At 39.8% G+C, this 20,069-nt stretch overlaps 1 protein-coding gene across 1 annotated transcript in view; it reads left to right on the top strand.

Moving 5' to 3' along the window:
• Positions 1-653: 653 nt before the first annotated feature.
• Positions 654-20,069, top strand: part of bcar3 (BCAR3 adaptor protein, NSP family member) — a 103,588-nt gene continuing 84,172 nt past the window's right edge. Inside the window, exons 1-2 of the mRNA XM_036140821.1 lie at positions 654-845; positions 11,162-11,323. Coding sequence (XP_035996714.1) covers positions 11,234-11,323 — 90 coding nt within the window. The 5' untranslated portion in view covers positions 654-845; positions 11,162-11,233. The remainder of the gene's footprint in view (positions 846-11,161; positions 11,324-20,069) is intronic.

The raw sequence follows: 20,069 nt of genomic DNA, 5'->3' as shown, positions 1-20,069 counted from the left end.
CACCAAGACCTGTCAGATATTTTGGGAGACAAGGCAACCCTAATGTGGATGGATACACTGCTTTGGAAAAGGATGTGCGCCTTACAGATTTCTTCTGTTTGTGTATTCTAGGCAAATTTAAATGTTGCCGATCATCGTAATAATTTATGGGGCTCCATTTGTGCCAAATATATGTTCTGGTGTGTATCTAACCTGCTTATGTAATAGAAGCTGTATAAGCAGTGGGTTTATGGGTATATGTGAGATGCACAAGCTATTTTCAACTCATTATTCCATTAATTAAAATAATAATAATGATAATGTATCCAAATAGACCCTATGTGTAAATGTTTTTTTCCCCCTTGGGTTGCTTGTCTGCCATTAAGCCCCTTTTCTCTTACTCTGCCAACTTTAACAGTTGCAGAGGGCTCAGCTGCACCCAAACAGTAATAAAAAGTCACAGAGCCTCAGACAACCTTTGCTTCTCCTTGCAGATAAAATGTTAATTTCCCCACACGCGATTCCGCGGGTTTCGCGTTAATTAGCGCCACCTTCAGTTGCGCACGCCCCTCCTGCACCATAAGGTAACTCTGCCCACATTACAAACCAGCTGCGCTTTATTGGTCTGTGCAGGCATGCAGACTCGGTGTGGGGAAACTTTCATCTCAGTGCATGAAGGCAGACTGCCGCTCCTGTTTGGGACGAGGCTCTGGGTTTTGGTTCCGTCTGCAGACTTCAGCTGGCGGTGTGGACAGGAGCTCATCCGCTGACTGAACTTTGCAGTGGCAGCGTTTAGAAACGGAGGGATCATAACCAGCAGCGCTGAGGCTCCTCCAGTCGGATCAGCTCTGCAGACCGCTGTCAGGGTAAGACGGGCTTTCATTGGGTATATGCACACGATTCTTCCATAAATATATGTAAGATGTGCGCAATAGTTTTAAAATGACATTGCTTAAAATATACTGTATTCACCAGGTGTTAGACTGACATGAATAATGCTTATTTCTACATATGCACGTTTGTTGTTCAAATCATTATTTAGTTTTACTGTAGCCTACTGTCAATTACCTAAAAAAAAGTCTGCAATTATGAAATAAATGTTAAACTTAACCCAGTTTGATTTCTACCGCAGGTTATTCCGTATATATTAGAGATGCACGAATCCAGCTTTTCATAAATTATACAAATTTCAAGTTTCCTTAATGTTTGACCTTCGGATTCAGATTCTGAGCAAATCCAGGCTTTTTTTTCTGATGATTAAACCCAGGAAAGAGGAAAATAAATATATGTATGTGCTGCAGGTTCTTTAATAGAGGTAGTATTCTCCGCTGTGGCTCAGTGCATCTATAGAGCAAACATGGTGGGAGTTTTCACTTTAGCTTTTAATGACCAGAGGAATTTTTTATTTTTTATATTCAACATCCAATCACTGATCAGTGATATCTCTAGTATCTAACCAAGGCTGCAGTAGTTGTTTGCCAGGTTTCAGAGTTTTTTTTCCTTTTGATTATTTTTTTTGTCCAATCTCAGTTTAGATTGTTCTCTTTAATGTCCATGAAACACAAATGGATGGATTGCTATGTCACTGTGAAAATCTCTGAGAGTCAAATAAGTTTTTTTTTCACATTTATTCATTAGAAATTTCCATGCTCTGGTCAAGGGAGAAATAGAAATACAAGATTAGATGTTTTTAAGGAACAAGTGCTCAAGATTTTCTTCGACTGAAGAATTTAGCCTTTAATGGAATCAATTTGCAGCCACTTTCCTTCTTGGGCTTATAAGAGAAACACGGATGCTTGTATTCAGACAACTAGTTAAAAAAAACTGTGAAATGGGCATCCAAGGAAACATTAAATTAATCTGAGATCTGAGCAAGACAAAAAAAAAAAACATCATAAAACAGCCGAGCCCTTTGAGGCAAACCCTCAAACCACATGAAAATTACTGATGCGATGCACAGTGAAAGTTGGATGGCATGTCACAGAATTTAGATGTTTGCTATACTTTGTGGCATTTTAGCAGCAAGTCCAGCCATGCTTGATGTGCACCTGTGTGTTAGAGCGTCTGTCTGAGCTGACAGACTGACATCGAGTTGGGCACAGACAGCTTTTCGTGACTTTCATGGACTGCCTCTGGGAGTGTCTGTGCGTGCAAATGCATGCAGACATGAAGGTTACAGAGTTGCATTGACTTTGTAAAGTGCTCTGAGCACAAACTAGAGGACAGAATTACATGACTAGAAACAAAGGAAACATGCAGTTGGTGTAATTTCAAGAATGCAGGAAAAGCAAAGCACACATGTGGCTAGGGAGAAATCTGGGAAATGCCAGTTGATTATTTTGATGGCAAAAACAAGAGTTGTGAGGACACCAGAGAACTGGTTTTAAATAAGTCCCAAGTTAGCTGTCTTCCTCTTTGGCATTGTTTTCGTCAAACCTTTATTTATACTGGTAGGCATAGAGACACAAGTTCTCATTCACAAGGGATGCCTGTTAGAACAGTTTGAGTGTTTTTAATTGGGCATCAAAGTCCTAATCTCAGCCTCATGAGTAATTTTTGTGTTTTATTTACATAGTGCATGTAAATATCTGGTTTCAACTATACAGTTTAAACACATTACATTTTATTTATATAGCACCAATTCACAACACACGTCATCTCAAGGCACTTTCCAAAGTCAGACTCCATCAAATCCTCCAGGTTGGTGAGAAAGTTTCCTCTCTAAGGAAACCCAGCAGGTTGCATCAAGTCTCTCCAAGCAGCATTCACTCCTCCTGAAAGAGCGTAGAGCCACAGTGGACAGTCGTCTGCATTGTTGATGGCTTTGCAGCAATCCCTCATACTGAGCATGCATGAAGCGACAGTGGAGAGGAAAACTCCCCTTTAACAGGGAGGAGAACCTCCAGCAGAACCAGAACCAGGCTCAGTGTGAACGCTCATCTGCCTCCACCCACTGGGGCTTAGAGAAGACAGAGCAGAGACACAGAAAGCACAGAAGCTCACATTGACCCAGGAGTACTTTCTATGTTAGATGGTAATAGAGGATGATCTGCCTCCCCTGATGATGTCACAGCTAACAGAACGCCAGACCAGGTGTACCTTCTATGAAGAAAAAAATGACTGAAATGAGAACAAAAACTGAAATAATGACAAACAGTGCAAACTGGAGAACAGTAGGAGAATTCAACAGAGAGAGAAATAGACCATGATGTCCTCCAGCAGCCTATAGCAGCATATGAACATTTACTTTAGCAAACAGATGTTTAATGGACATACTGACACTAAAGCTGACCCCAGATATCTGCAATAACCCAAGTAATCCACACAAAAAAGAAATATACATAGGTTTGTCCATAAATTAAGCTATGTGGAGTTAGTATGAAATGAGAAAAAATACCAAATCACTGAAATAAGATTGTATGAAGGAATTAAAAACTAAGCCGAAACCAACAGGAGTCTTTCAGTATTTAGAAAGTAACCCTATCCTCTCTCAGCATCAGTCAATATCGGCTTTTTAGTCCTAATTGATGGCTTATGTGAAAGTTTCTTATTACCAAGGTGTTGTTGTGAGAGCTGTTAAGCCTCCTAAAAACCTTTACACCCTAAGTATTGCAAAACACTCTCAAGACATAGTTTGCAGATGCATTCCTACATTCTACATGTGAATGTACCTGCCAGGAGCCGCTGGTTTACTTGGCTCTGTCCTGTACCCCTATTTATATTCATCACAGACACGTAGTGCTTTGGGAATGTGCTGGGAGAGCCGAATCAAAAGTTTGGATTTCATGTTGAGCAAAACTGTCCTGGCACACACCAGTAACCAGCTTCTCCACATGGTATGCCTGAAATGCCGAGACACGACGCATGAAAATGCGAGGGGAAAGGGGGGGGGGGACAAAAATTGTCTAGGAACCATGGACAACTCACAGGGTGGGTGCTCAGAAACCTGGAATTAGCAAATAAAATGTATTTCTTTAATAAACCAAGTGATGTACACAGCCTCTGTATCTGCTGTCCACACAAGACTCCACTGTAGAAGAAAAATCATGTTGATGCTCATATAAATGGAGCAATATGCAAAATGTAATTCTTTTACATTTGAAAAGAATTACAAATGCACGTTGATGCAGAAGCGGGAGGAGTACAGGCCATAAACCGGGCACCATGGTGTACGTCAAGCTAATAACAGCTAGCTCTAGCTAATGTCGGGAACTTTACTGACCGTTTTATGTCGCTGTCAAGCTTTAAGGCCTTTAAAATAAACAAACGATGCTTAGCCTGGCAGGGGGGTGAGTAAAGCCTGGCGGCCGGCCAGCCTATGGTGGGGGAAACTGTAGAGAGCTAAAGGTATCTTTTTAGATTATGATATGACGTGACACACCATCCCTCTGTGTTGTTCTCCAGTCTCTTGTCTACAAGCCGGGCTGACCATGCGTACATGTACGTGCACGTGAACAGCTGCCACTCAGGGCTTAACCCCTTCCTGCCCATAAAATGCCACACATCTTGTTTTGGTCTATAGACGGGGCTCAGCAGCCCACGCCACCTAGTGGTGAAATTTCACTTATTGCTCCTTTAAGGGTTGCTGCAGAACATTTGGGCAAAACACAAAGATCCTAAGAAAATATGTTTTGGTCAGAGGGGACCGCACTTTAACTCTTTGAATGTCACTGCAAATAAATCCCCAAAACCAACAGTGAAGTGTGGTAATGGAAAATGTTTTGAGACACTCTTGATAAGAATCTTTAGATGAACCAAGAGTGGGTTTTTCCACACAACAATGATCCCAAACGATCAGCCAAGAACAAACACTGGCTTCAGGGAAAGAAAAGGTTGAACCGCTGCTCAAATGGCCCAGTTGAAACACCTGAACTGAAACCAACAAATAATCTTTGGAAACAAGTCCATGCATTTGTTACTTCAAAGCTGGACTATTGTAATTCTTTACTAACAGGTAGTCCACAAAATGCAGTTCGAAGTCTTCAGCTGATCCAAAATGCTGTGGCAAGAGTTCTGATGAAAATCAACAAGAGGGATCATATTTCTCCTATTTTAGCTTCCCTTCATTGGCTTCCTGTTAAATCAAGAATATAATTTAAAATTCTCCTTCTAATGTATAAAGCCCTTAATAATCAAGCTCCATCACATATCAGAGCTCTGATTACCCCGTATGTTCCTAACAGAGCACTTCGCTCTCAGACTGCAGGTCTGCTGGTGGTTCCTAGAGTCTATAAAAGTAGAATGGGAGGCAGATCCTTTAGCTATCAGGCTCCTCTCCTGTGGAACCAACTCCCAATTTTGGTCCGTGAGGCAGACACCCCGTCTACTTTTAAGACTAATCTTAAAACTTTCCTTTTTGACAAAGCTTATAGTTAGAGTGGCTCATGTTACTCTGAGTTATCTCTATAGTTATGCTGCTATAGGCTTAGGCTGCTGGAGGACATCAGGATGTATTTCTCTCACCTTTTGCTGAGTTGTCCTACTGTTCTCCAGTTTTGCATTTCAGCTTTTAACTTTTTGTTTCTCTCTTTTCTTCTTCATAGAAGGTACACCTGGTCTGGCGTTCTGTTAACTGTGACATCATCCAGGGAAGACAGATCATCTGCTATTACCATCTAATGTAGAACAGATTACTAGATCAATGTGTGCTTCTGTGCTTTTTTGTCTGTTTTGTTGTGTCTCTCCTCTGTCTTGTGTAACCCCCAGTCGGTCGAGGCAGATGACCGTTCATACTGAGCCTGGTTCTGATTCTGCCGGAGGTTTTCCTTCCCGTTAATGGGGAGTTTTCCTCTCCACTGTCGCTTCATGCATGCTCAGTATGAGGGATTGCTGCAAAGCCATCAACAATGCAGACGACTCTCCCTGTGGCTCTACGGTTCCCCAGGAGTGAATGCTGCTTATCGGGACTTTGATGCAATCAACTGGTTCCCTTATATAGGAAATTTTTGACCAATCTGTGTAATCTGACCTAATCTGTATAATATGATGGAATTTGACTTTGTAAAGTGCCTCGAGATGACATGTTTCATGATTTGGCGCTATATAAATAAAATTTTATTGAATTGAACAACTGAAGATAAGAGCTGCGATAGACTGGCGACCTGTCCAGGGTGAACCCCGCCTCTTGATCTATGAGTCTGAGTTCAGATATGTCCAGTGCCAAGCGGACATAACCAAGATACTGCTATACGTAGCAACTACTGTCTGACTTTACCCTATTTGACAATACCTCTACTGCAAAAAGGGAACTAAAATGAAATCAAATCTTCTTGTAATTAGTGTAAACTTTGCCCCTGATTAGAGCAGGTAAAGAAGATGATCTGTCAATGGAATAGGATTTTTGCACTTTAAAATAGGAACAATTCATCTCCATCAGCTTACTAAAAGTGCAGTATGTCTAATTATCTCATTTTAAGGGTCAAAATACTCATTCCATTGGCAAATCTTATTTACCTGCTGTAATCAAGGACAAATGCACTAATTTAAAGAAAAGTCGCCTTACTTTTTGTTCCCTTTTTGCAGTGTCTCAGTTTGTCCCCGAAATGGGCAAAAAACATCGTATTTTTTAAATTGCAATTAATTTACCCCCCTTTTCATATTTAGGTTTTAAAGCACAAATAAGAGCATCTTAACGTCTACTGCAAAGAAATACACCTCTGCATAGTTCATCTGATATGCATCGCTTGTATTTTGGGTGATGTCCAGGAATATCACCTAAACACTGGATTGGATTTGGAAACTTAGTTTTATGCAAGATTTCCAGCAGCTTTTTATGGATAATTTTCCTCGCATGGCACCCATCAGCTCAAATTCTCAAACACCGCAACACCCTGCTGAGTAACGACCGCTGGAAGGGTCTGGATGGTGCTGGTGTTATTTTTGCAGCCTAATGTAATCGGCCAGATTCTGTGTCGGTCTAATGTGATTGGTGAAACGGATGCCCTTGGACTATAGAGGGCGGCCAATGCTGGCATTATAGAGAGCGGCTGAGGAAAAGTGGGGGGGGATATTGTCCTCTGACGCCGCATTAGCTGCTTTGCTCTCCGAGTTTGTTCTCTGCCATAGTTACTTTGGTATGTGGCGAGTATTTGTCAAACAGCCAGGCCTGTTTAGATCATAAACCGGGCAAGTCTATTTATATTCTAGGATAAAATGCATGCTGTGACTGTGCTCCAGAGAAATGTGGTCATGGGAAACAGCTGAGGTCAAACAACAGGAAGAAGAGAGGAAGAGGAACTCCCGAGGGACGGAGTGCGGCTTCAGTTTATTCTTTAACAACAAACATATACATATATTCCCCAGCAGTAAAACATATTAATCCTATATTTGAGTACTGATCGCTCCACTTCTCCCTACGTTTGCTTTCCTTCCAGTGAGCGTTCAGATTTAATCCACATTTTCAGTTGCCTCCCTCCGCTAACCTTTTGGAGTTTCCATGTGTAACTCCTTAAAACTTTATGAGATAAACCACTGATAGTCGGGGAGTAGCTTCCACGCTCCAAAACGAAACCCATCTGTTCAGTAGCCTTAGCTGCTCAGTCATAACTGCCATCATCTGGCTGAAAGATGCACTGAAAAGTCTGGATGTCTGTGCAGTAAAAGACAAAACCAGGAGGCAGAGCGGTTTCACTGGCGTCCGTTTGCTGCACTTACCTCTCTGCCTTCCAGTTGTTAAATCTCTTTTAAACTTTGTGGCTCATCTTTGTTCACATTGGCACGATTTAACTTTAAATCCACTTTCTGAGCCTGGTTTCCTTTTTCAAAGAAGTGAAAGTAGCCGTGCCAATTAAGTGCAATCCCTGTTGTATCTAAATCGCACATTAAGTTTTTACCAGGTGGTTCAAACGAGTTCAAACTGTCACTTTCCGGTCTTTGAAGCGGATGTTTGCAACAAAAAAAAACAAATGTGTTTTTTGTTTAGGGTTGTACGAATTTTCCCAAAAATCTAAATTGTGAATTATTACAACCATAATTGCGATTTAATTTGGACTTTTCTCTGCATTAACAACAAGCAACAAAAATAGCCTGTAGATAAAGATGTTTGTAAACAAGGACTATTTAAAACAAGAAATGCATTAATCAGAATATTATTATTCAAGAGAATAGCTTGTTGAGTTGGACATGAATCCTTGTTGAACATAAAGTGCAACAAAGCAACAAACAAGTACTTAATGCTATGGTGACATTCCTGAAAGTTTCTGGTAAAAAGTCTGACTATATAAACTCTAAAACAAATAATAAAATGAATTTATCTCACAGCTGTAACTCTCTTCCCTTCCATGTGGAGGAAACCCACTTTAAACATTTTACCGACACCTAAAGATCTGATCCATTAAATGTTACCTAACCAAAACTTGCAGATCTCTGCAATTTGGAAATTGTTTTTTTTTGTTTTTTTTAATTGCGATTATATTGAAAATATGATTAATTGTCATTTTATGTCTCAGATTCACTGAGACATAAAATGAATGTATAAAATGTAAAATAAATGTTAAGCTACAAAAAAAAAACTCCCTTTGAACCAGGAGAATGATCAGGCCACCATAGACAAACAGCTGAAGGTCGATCTGAACTAAAGATCTGAACTAAGTATTCTTTAGAGAATATTTAATCTACACGTAGTTGTGCGAAATGAATACTCCAAAAGTTGTTTTAAAATGTTTCTAACAGCTTTTGTGTCTGTGCAGTTTGAATTTTTTTTAAACACGTTACATGTTCAACGTAATTGCTATTTCTTTATGATTTCTTTAACCCATTTTTGCCTCAATTTTCAACACAAAAATATTGTACTTACAGCCCTTTTGAGCTCGCAACAAAGAAAGACTAAACATTAAATTATTATTCAGCATTAAAAAGGATGTTATCCAACGTTATTTTTCTGCAACAAGGCAGAAGTGTTTGTGTGAGATTTATAGTCCTCAGAATGTAAGGCAACAGCAGTTTGCTGGATTGCATTCCATTGGCTCTAAATCAAAGCATTTAGCTTTAATGTAAAGGCAGTTATTAGGTGATGGATGAACTGGAGAGGGAGAGATTAGGGGATCTTCTTGCACTCCTGCAACATCAGCATAAAGAACCTCTTCGATGTTATAATGAAATGGGAAATGATGCCAAAAGCTCCGTGTATGCAGGATCATGTTAGTTCATTGGTGCTTCAGAAAGTAAATAAGCATTTATGAGGTAGAAATTGTGCATATTCCACCTGTATAATGTATTCTTTTTTTAAATTTTTTTATGGAATGTTTATTTTGTTCCAATATATAATGGCAGAGGAAATGATAGCTAAGAGAAAGCACCAAAACGTTTCTAAAGAGATAAGTATTCCTGTTGATAATTTCCTAGACGGATCTATTTGTAGGACATGAAAAATGAAGCTGGTACTACAGAACATCTCATGGCGAATGAGGCAGAGGCACGACAGAGTGGAACGACCTCCACTCCTCCGTTAGGCTGATCTGGAAACAGCGGTAGACCCTGAAAGGAGTCCGTCGCCTATAGGAGGCCCCCGTCTCTGAGGGCCCACGTAAGGGAAAGACCAGTATGACAGGCGGCTCCAGATGACGGATGGATGTGAAGGAATCCTAGAGAGTTGTGGGTCTGATAACCTTACATTCCCGTGACATCTCTAAATGAGATTGGATGGGGTGGAAAGGGGGGGGGGGGGGGGTCACCGCACGTCCTCGGTCACAAGAAAGCTTTCTTTGTTCCGTCTCTGCTGATTGCATGTCCCCCACACACGCTGAATAAAAACACACGTGTGCATAAACCAGGAAGACCGTAAAAGCCTCAGCAGCCATGTGTGCCCCTGCCACCCACGTCACACTGCAAAGACGCCTCGGCTGCAAACGGACCGATGAATTAATCATAAACGACTTTCAGCGTTGCTCGCATCCCTTGCTATTGGCCGTGCATTTGTAGTTTCCACATATCTAATGTACGCCGTGATTATTGCTAACTCTGGGCTCGTGGAGGATAAAGCCACCATGGTATGGAAACAAGAAATGTCAAGTTGTGAAACCAGTTAGCGACAGTTTAGCATAGATGTTAAATACCTTTGATAAGCATTTTATTTCTGTGTAGTTTAATCTAAAATGAAGAATCCGTTTGCAGAAGGGAAGAAACATGAATGATGATGCAACGCATGCTGCCCTGTTCTTCCAAGGCCTCAGCAGAGTAAAGGCAGAGTTTATGCATCTACAGCTTGCCCATTTCTCTTCTACAAAAATGTTTTTTTATAATGCACTAATCAATATCTATTAAAGAATACAGGATCAGAGTAATTTTTTTATGTTTTTTTATGGTCTTGTAAAACCACTGATGTAAATAAAGCTCATGTCAACGTTTGTTTTGCAGGAATGCCAATATTTACCCTTTTATGAAATTGTGCTTGTGGTTTTTAGTTTCCCTTGTCAATGTTGTTGTTGTATGGAATAAATATATATATGCTTAGCAATATTAGCAGCTGTTATAATCGTGAACAACATATTTTAATCATTTGCAATTAAGGTACAGGGTTGCTCCCCGTTGAGACGTCATCAAAAACAGAGTTTGGAGTTTTGACATTTCTGCTAATGGTTTAAATACGGACTGCAAAATGCTTCACTACTTTTTTGTGTAAAGTCTGGTAAATGCAGAAAAGGCTGAAGTTATAAATGTAAAACATGTATTCTTTGGCACAAAGAATTTATCCCCAACTAAGCAAAATATAGTGTACACCTACATATAACAAAAAAACTGAGTGATCACTGTCAGATAGTAGAAGTAGCCCCCTGGACTAAAACCAGCCAGGGCAGATTGAGGGGGAAAAATGTGTTAAAGAATGTTTTAGAAAGCTTTTAAAATGCATATTAAATTAAAAAGCACATCTATACATTTCCATTTTCTGTTCAATTTATTCCTGGTGCTGATCCACTTTTCTTTCTTCTTTGAAAATGTTGTGAATGCAAAATATTCATGCCACGGTCACAGTGTGTTGTCCAAAAACCTTAAACTGATGGATTCCACTGCATTTGGCTGTGAAAGGCCACTTGGCAAGACCAATGAGAGGGAGAGATAAGCTGCTTTCATTTCCAAGGCTCAGAGTTCATGCAGCCACTGCTCAGAACATCTAATCAGACATTTTGCTGCACATTTTTCATTGTTTTTATATATTTATTTATGAAACCTTTCCTATGCATTTCAGGTTCCAGCCGAGGGAGAAGTTTTAACGCTTTTATGCATCTTCCTGCTTTCCTGTCGGGTTTTATGCATCGCCATGAAGCACCAGTCCATTTCCCGGTGGCTGAGCCAACTTGGACTTCCTCAGTACTGCGTGGCGTTGGAACAGGAATACGACGGTGTCGAGGTAATACAGCCACGTGTTTGCATGTATGGAGCAACCCATCGTCGTCCTATATATCATTAATATGACTTTTGAAGCAGATACAGTTTGAATATAACTATAATAAATCAAGCAGTGGTTTAGGAACATTTGGATGTCCAAAGTTAATGAACTTGATTTGCAAAGAAACGGTTCTATGTTGGTAATTGAACAGATAAATGATGCTTTTAGTGTGGTGCCGTACCATGCTGATGGAGAGCCTTTTTGTCGATGTGGCTTTCCATATTTTGTTGGTCACCTTTGTGTTTGGGTGACTTATTAAATTGGTTACTTGTGGTATTAAACCACTTAGTGCGTGACCATCTTTGTTGTGGCGTCAGCAGTTCATGGCTGGTTTGGGATTATTAGTTGCCACTTAAGGTATTGTGTGGTAACTTTGTATAATAATCCTTTCTGGTCACATTTTGCCATCAGGTTGATCAATTTTTAAACAATTTGCATCTAGTTTGGTTTCAATAGCTCAGCCTCCTTCTGCATAGTCAGTTTGAATGAGGTCTATTTTTGAGCAGCACACTGGTTACAGTATAACGGTAAGGGAGTAGAAAACTGTTTTTGGGTTACTAAAGAAGGGGATATACGACCCCTTGTGGTTCGGGTTGGGCATTTACCTTTCTTGCAACTCTTCCACATGCATTCTCCACTAATGCACGCCATACACCACTGATTTTACTGACTTCCTCACTTCATATCGGGTTTTAACCTTTAGTGTGGTTTAAATAAATCGTTAAATTCTTGTAGATGGTGTGTCTCCCTGTTTGTTTAGGTCGTAACAACATGTTGAATTTGTAGCTGTTGACGTTTTCACAGTAATTTGTGGACTTTAGAGCTCCTGTTATGCTATCTGCTGTGCCTGGCTTTCACATTATATCACTTTTTAAAACCACAAACTTCAAGGTTTTAGTGGGATTTTATGTGGTCAAGGCCCCCAAATCCAAGCCTAATTCTAAGGTCTAGAGCCCAAGAGGCCCGTAGGATACAGTGGAGGAGCTACGGAGATCTGCAGCTCAGGTGGGAAATTATGTTAACAAGACAGTTCTGGTTCTGGTTCTGCAGAGCAGGCTGGAGCCAGAAGACCTGAGTGGTCTGGAGGGTTGATACACTGATAACAAGTCTGTGATGTATTTAGGAGCTAAGCCATTCAGGGATTTATAGACTAAGTATTTTAAAGTCTATTCTCTGAGATACAGGGAGCCAGTGTAAGGACTTTAGAACTGGAGTGATGTTCTCTACTTTCTTAGTCTTAGTGAGGACGCGGGCAGCAGGTTCTGGATCAGCTGCAGCGTTCTGATCCACTTTTTAGGCAGACCTGTGAAAACACTGTTGCAGTAATCTATTCTACTAAATATAAACGCATGGATTAGTTTTTCCAGATCCTTCTGAGACATTAGTCCTTTAATCCTGGAAATGTTCCTCAGGTGATAGAAAGCTGACCTTGTAATTGTCTTTAGATGCTTTTGGAGATTCAGGTCTGAGTCCATCACTACTCCCAGATTTCGGGTCTGGTTGGTGGTTTTTAGCTGAAGCGACTGAAGCTGTGTGCTAACTTTTGATCTCTCCTCTATTGGTCCAAAGATTATTACTTCAGTTTTGTTTTTATTGAATTGAAGAAAGTTTTGACACATCCAGGCATTGATTTCTTCTACGCATTTACTCAGTGCTTGAACTGGTTCATAGTCACCTGGTGACATGGTGATGTAGAGCTGTGTGTCGTCTGCATAGTGATGGTAGCTGATGTTGTTGTTTTTTATTATCTGGGCTAGGGGGAGCATGTAGATATTGAAAAGGAGGGGACCCAGGATGGAGCCTTGGGGAACCCCACATGTGATTTTTGTCATCTCTGACGTAAAGTTACCTACTGATACAAAAAAGTCCCTGTCCTTTAAGTAGGATTTAAACCAGTTTAGAGCTGTACCAGAAAGGCCGACCCAGTTCTCCAGGCGTTCTAACAGAATGGAGTGATCAACAGTATCGAATGCTGCACTGAGGTCCAATAGAACCAGCACGGTGGTTCTTCCACAGTCTGTATTTATATGGATGTCATTAAACACCTTGACGGTCTCTGTACTGTGGTGAGGAAACCTGACTGGAAAATGTCAAAGAGGCTGGTCGTTGTTAAGAAGGTGTTTAATTATATTCTGCAAAGTTACTTTATTATCCTGCAAAGTTACTTTATTATCCTGCAAAGTTACTTCATTTATCCTGCAAAGTTACTTTATTATCCTGCAAAGTTACTTTATTTATCCTGCAAAGTTACTTCATTTATCCTGTAAAGTTACTTTATTATCCTGCAAAGTTACTTTATTATCCTGCAAAGTTACTTTATTATCCTGCAAAGTTACTTCATTTATCCTGCAAAGTTACTTTATTATCCTGCAAAGTTACTTTATTCTGAAATCCACTGCAATTCACTGAAATTCTTAAGCTGTATGCAAACGAAATTTCGTTCTGTACGCACTCTGTGCATACAAAATGACAAAGTTTGTCTAAGTCTAAAGTCTAAAAATTGTTGAAACGCAGCTTTTTCAATAATCTTACTGATGAAGGGGAGGTTTGAGATGGGCCTGTAGTTCTAGAGTAGTAGTTTGTCTAAATTGTTCTTTATCAAAGGCGTCATTCTGGAGAAATGTTCTGGAATGAAACCGTGCTATTTAGAAACATGCATTTAGTTTTAAGACAATAAATATTTTTACTATAATTAAGTTAAACTGAGCATTTTTTTAAAGGAAGTCTGTCCACTGAGGTGCTGCAGTGACTGTTGTGGAGGGAAACCATCTCTATTCTAAGCATGCCAATGTGAAGAGTGGTGCTTTTTAAGAGTGTTTCCCACAGCAGTTTAATAAAGCAGCGCAATAAAACTTGATCAGGGGCCTATTAGGCTGAATGGCCCCTAATGGTGTGGGGGTCGTTTTTTACATCCAGACATTTACCAGCTACAGGGTGAATCTTGCACCGCCATTGGCCGAGGGACGAGATTGATGAGTCGGTATAAGACATTGGTTATTCCATTACCCGCTGTTTTAAAGCTTTCCCTCAATGTAAAGTGTCATTAGAGAATGGAGAACTGCTAGTGTGAAGAACAGGAGGTAAAGTAAGAAATGAAGACAGGAAAAATGTGTTTGTGTGTTGTAGAGCAGCGGTCTCCAACTCCAGTTCAGTCCGGTCGGGTGGGGCAAGGGACGCGTCTAAAGGTTGCAGGACACCGGCCTCGACGATTTGAGTTTGAGACCTTTGGGATTTTAATGTGATTAAATGTTGCTGTTTTTTTTTGTAACTTGTTTTTACTTTTTTTAGGGAAAGTCCAAGTGACAAAACAGAACTATTATAGGAGCTACTGCCAATATTTTAGCTGCAATAGCCATGGTGTAGGCTGAGATTAGACTCCAATATGTTTTTTTTTAACCGTTGTTTGTTATAATAAGCTTAATGTAGCATTAATAAACTTCCTCCGCCTATTGTAACAATAATATCCGGCTCAGTGGCTCCAAGATATTCAGGCTTCTTGTGAAAACATCACTTTGTGTTCCTGTGTGGACCAGCTTGCAGTTCAGCCACCAAACATGCTCCTTGTGCCAAAGTTTTCATCCTTAGTGCAACGTGCTTTTAGCTCTAGATTACAAACTTTATTATCAGATGCTGGACTATCTGATCTCTTTTTACTCCTAAAATTACAACAAGCATGTTATGTTTTCTTTCTTTTTCCACAAAAGCCTTAATTTTGATCTCCAGGGACTCTTTGCTCCCCTATTTCAGTTGACCGACTGGGTTTGATAATTAAATCAAAAATAAAAGCAGGTTTATCTTGTTTCGAAATAATGAGTACAGTTTTGACTTTGCTGAATTTTTTCGTCCCATTTCCTTATTTAGAATCGGCCACCATTGTGACCACAATCGTTGTTAATCTTTTGCATCAGATGCTTTAAAGGAAGTCCATATTTGGTAATGTAATGTTTTTGGCCACCAAAGAAACCGAGTCCGACCAAATCAGGACTGATCACCTTGGTTGGACCATAGTTGTATAAATGTTCCTCATCATAAACTATAACAAATTATCTATTTTTGATTTAAAGTAAGGTTGTGTTTCTGTATTTAAAGTCTTGGTTGCGTTTAAGCCTTCAGTAACTTTTTGAGCTGGAACAAGTGGAACCTTTTTCCTATTTTAATTTCCCCTTTTGGTTAAAATCCATATTAGGCCATTAAAATGACCTTCCACCTGAAATCTGACAATCAAACACTGTGGAAAACATTTAAGTCTTTATTCCAAAAAAAAAAAGTAAAAACAATTTAAGTCTTTAATCAGCTTTAGAAGTAGCCGTGAAGCAGAATCGTTTGTATTGTATATCAGTAGTTTTGGGTTATTATATATTTTTTTGTTTTAATAAATCAGTAATAACTAGATACAGACTGAATTATGTGTGATTTTCTTCTTTTACAGTCTGCTAATTTTCTACATTGATTTTCATTAAAAGTTTTTAGATATTTGATGAAATCTCCTTTTTTGATTAATATATTTGGCTTTGGATCAAATAAATTTTATTTGGCAAGACTGACTAGAATTTATATGCAAAGCACAGATGTGGAACAAATGTTTGTAATTTTTTTTAATTCCAGCTAAAGTCTGCTTGATAAAGCAGGTATTGTCCAGAAGCGTTCCTGCATCATTCATTGTTGCATCCACCCTGACGTTTACCCAAGCCAAACCAACATCCTTGCCCTCTTGTATCAACTCTCCAAAGTAGTGGTATGAGGGTTCATATTGTTCTTCTGCTCTGTGTGATCTGGAAGAGAAAGACGGAAAGACAACATGTCAGCTCGCCGTTCTGTGCAACAGGAGATGAGAAATAGGAGATAGCGGCGAGGCCAGATTTGGGGAGAGATGTCTGTTTCTGTAGGGAATGTTTTTTAGCCGGCGTGTTATTACTGACCTGTCTGGGCGCGTCAGCGGCAACGATCAGCTGGACAGCTGTCTCTCTCTGGCTGTTTTATGTGGTCGTGTGAACCACACCGCTGCAGTCTGTGCCTGATGTGTTACAGGAAATTGATCCTGCTGCACAGATTTGCAGTTTTTTTGTTTTTGTTTCTGTTCTTTTGTACGGCGGGCTGCTTTGGGATGCAGATATGCAGGTGTGGGTTTTGTCTTCCCTGTATGTCTTCTGACACACTGTGTTAATTCAATTCAATTTTATTTATATAGCGCCAAATCATGAAACATGTCATCTCAAGGCACTTTACAAAGTCAAGTTCAATCATATTATACAGATTGGGTCAGATTATACAGATTGGTCAAAAATGTCCAATATAAGGAAACCAGTTGATTGCATCAAAGTCCCGACAAGCAGCATTCACTCCTGGGGAAGCGTAGAGCCACAGGGAGAGTCGTCTGCATTGTACATGGCTTTGCTGCAATCCCTCATACTGAGCAAGCATGAAGCAACAGCGGGAAGAAAAACCACCCATTAACGGGATGGAAAACCTTCAGCAGAACCGGGCTCAGTATGAACGGTCATCTGCCTCGACCGACTGGGGTTACAGAAGACAGAACAGAGACACAACAAGAGAGACAAAAAGCACAGAAGCACACATTGATCTAGTAATCTGTTCTACATTAGATGGTAGTAGCGGGTGAGCCGTCTTCTCTGGATGATGTCACAGTTAACAGAACGCCAGACCAGGTGTACCTACTATGAAGAAAAAGAGAGAGAGCAAAAAGTTAAAAGCTGAAATGACGACAGTCATTTCAATGTAATACAATGCAAAACTGGAGAACTGTAGACTGAAGAACAGTAGGAATCAGTAGAGTGAGAAAATTAGACCCTGATGTCCTCCAGCAGCCTAGGCCTATCACAGCACAACTATAGAGATAGCTCAGGGTATGAGCCACTCTAACTATAAGCTTTGCCAAACAGGAAAGTTTTAAGATTAGTCTTAAAAGTAGACGGGGTGTCTGCCTCACGGACCAAAACTGGGAGTTGGTTCCACAGGAGAGGAGCCTGATAGCTAAAGGATCTGCCTCCCATTCTACTTTTAGAGACTCTAGGAACCATCAGCAGACCTGCAGTCTGAGAGTGAAGTGCTCTGTTAGGAACATACGGGGTAATCAGAGCTCTGATATATGATGGAGCTTGATTATTAAGGGCTTTATACGTTAGAAGGAGAATTTTAAATTCTATTCTTGATTTAACAGGAAGCCAATGAAGGGAGGCTAAAATAGGAGAAATATGATCCCTCTTGTTGATTTTCATCAGAACTCTTGCTGCAGCATTTTGGATCAGCTGAAGACTTTGAACTGCATTTTGTGGACTTCCTGATAGTAAAGAATTACAATAGTCCAGCCTTGAAGTAACAAATGCATGGACTAGTTTTTCAGCATCACCCCTGGACAGAATGTTTCTAATTTTGGCGATATTCCTGAGGTGAAAAAGGGAAACTCTGGAAACCTGTTTAATATGGGATTTAAATGACATGTCTTGGTCGAAAACAACACCAAGATTTTTAACTTTAAGTATTCACTCCCTGGTGCCTGTGTGTGTTTTACTTCCAGCAGTGTTAGCGCCCTGTAAATGCGCCCTGTGTCATTTAGCAGCTGCTGTCTGGTGAAGGTTGGGCTGTGGTTTAGCAGAGAGGCTAGCGTCTGCTTCAGAGATTATTAGGGTTAATGACAACGAGGGCCGGAGGTGTCCGCTCGTGTGCATAGGGACTTAATGACAGGAGCTGGATGGGAGGAGGACACGGCACACTTTTGGGGAGGTCACCGGTGTTTTTCTTCAACCGTCTGTCTCTGGCTCGATTGTTTTCCAGCATTTACAACAAACAAGAATGCTGTCATGTGTGACATCTAACTTGATTATAGACTGCTGCTTCTAAAGTTTCTTTTTCAGTTTTTATTTTTTTTGTAAACTGAACAAATTTAATAATTCTTGTCTTACTGTCTTGGATTTGCTGGCAAATGCCAACTTGTTATTGAACACAGCTTGTTTGTTCGATGAGCTGCTCAGCAAAGCCTGACCTTCAAGTGTTGCAGCAAAAAAGACGCTGAACCTGTTGAATTTTCTGTGTTTTCCACTTATGAGACCTGGATTAGTAGTGGTTGCATGTTTTGTCTGAGAGGAGTCTGTCATCTAACTCACTGAGTTCAGGTGTTTTTTCATCACCTCCATGAATACGGATGCATAAAATCAAGCAACCAGGCTTCCAGACTAGAGCAGGACGATAATTCAATAACAATAATATATATCGATCGATAATCGTATAAAAAGGGGTCAATAAAAAGTTCAATAGAATAACAGTTTTCCTTCCTTTTGCATTCTAGTCATGTAGGTTAATATCACAGTCATTACATCCCCCCAGCCAATCACAATGCAGACCCAGGAACCAAGCTCCGCCCCCTTCAAAGAGTTCAGAGAGCACACTTTCTTTTTCATTTTATAAAAACTTGTAGTTTTGGTATAAAGTTGGTTGAATAAAGCGTTGAGTTTGAATTTAGTGTTTATGTGTTATGTATCTAAGCAATAGTTTGCACTTAGAATAAGTGTTTTTTAAATTTGTTGATAATTATTGGTATCGATAAATATTATTTCTATTTTATCGGTATGTTTTTCTATATCGTCCTGCCCTAATTCAGACTGCTTCTGCAAAAAAATTGTGAAAGAACTGAGCGCTGCACAAAATAAGGTCCATAAGAAAGTGAACGAGAGGCGTTGGTAAGGAGGAACCTGAGCTGAACCTCAGAGAACATCATCAGGATGAATGGAAGCAGAAACTACAAGCCAGGCCTTCTTGTCCAGGATCCATGTCTGACCTCAGAAATGCTCTCTCCAAAGGGACGTTCCCTTAAACCGCACGTCTAAACCTTGTAGACAGTTTTCCAAGAAGAGCAGAAGTTGTTTTTTAACAGTATTTGTGTTTAAAAAATGGGATTTTGTTAAAGTTCATGTGTTTTCAAAGAGAAGAGACCCAATACTTTATTTTACAACAAACAGTAATTCCTCTCTGGGAACGCTCTACCCCCGGGCTTTGTGATGGGCGCTTCAAGTAACTGATTTTGTTTTCCTTAATCTAGCGCTGTATGATTTTGACAAAAATATAAAATTGTGATAATTTTCAACCATAATTGTGATTTATTTTGAACGCTTCTCTGCATTAACCACATGCAACAGAAAATGGCCTGTAGGTAAAGATGTTTTATAAACGAGGATTATTAAGAAATTTGGCTGTTTGTATTAATCTAAATATTATTATTCAGTAGAACAGCTTGTTTTGCTGGACATGAATCCTTGTTGAACATGAAGTGCAGCCAACAAACAAATCTACGTATTGAAAAGTCTGACCGCTACTTAATGCTGTGGTGAGATTCCTGAAATTTTCTGGTAAAAAGTATGATTATATAAACTGTAAAACAAATAATAAATTGAATTTATCTCACTGCTGCAGCTCTTTTCCCTTCCATGTGGAGCAAACCCACTTTAAACATTTTACCCACGTCTAAAGGTCTGATCCATTAATTCTTACATAGCTAAAAACTGCAGACCTCTGCCATTTGGAAATTGCGGGGGGGTTATAATTCTGATTACCGTATATTGCAAATGCAATTAATTGTGCGGCCGTGTAGATTTTGGTGTTTTTTAGGCAGTCAAGTTTTCCCTTTCATCAGGATTTTTAGTTTCATCAGACCATACGTCCCAAGAATTAAGGTCTTTTTTTTCTTTCCTGAATA

This window comes from Fundulus heteroclitus, chromosome 9 (genome assembly GCF_011125445.2).
Source record: "Fundulus heteroclitus isolate FHET01 chromosome 9, MU-UCD_Fhet_4.1, whole genome shotgun sequence".
NCBI classification, from domain to species: Eukaryota; Metazoa; Chordata; class Actinopteri; order Cyprinodontiformes; family Fundulidae; genus Fundulus; species Fundulus heteroclitus.
Note: the sequence above shows the minus strand (reverse complement) of the source record. Positions and strands in the feature narration are given on the sequence as shown.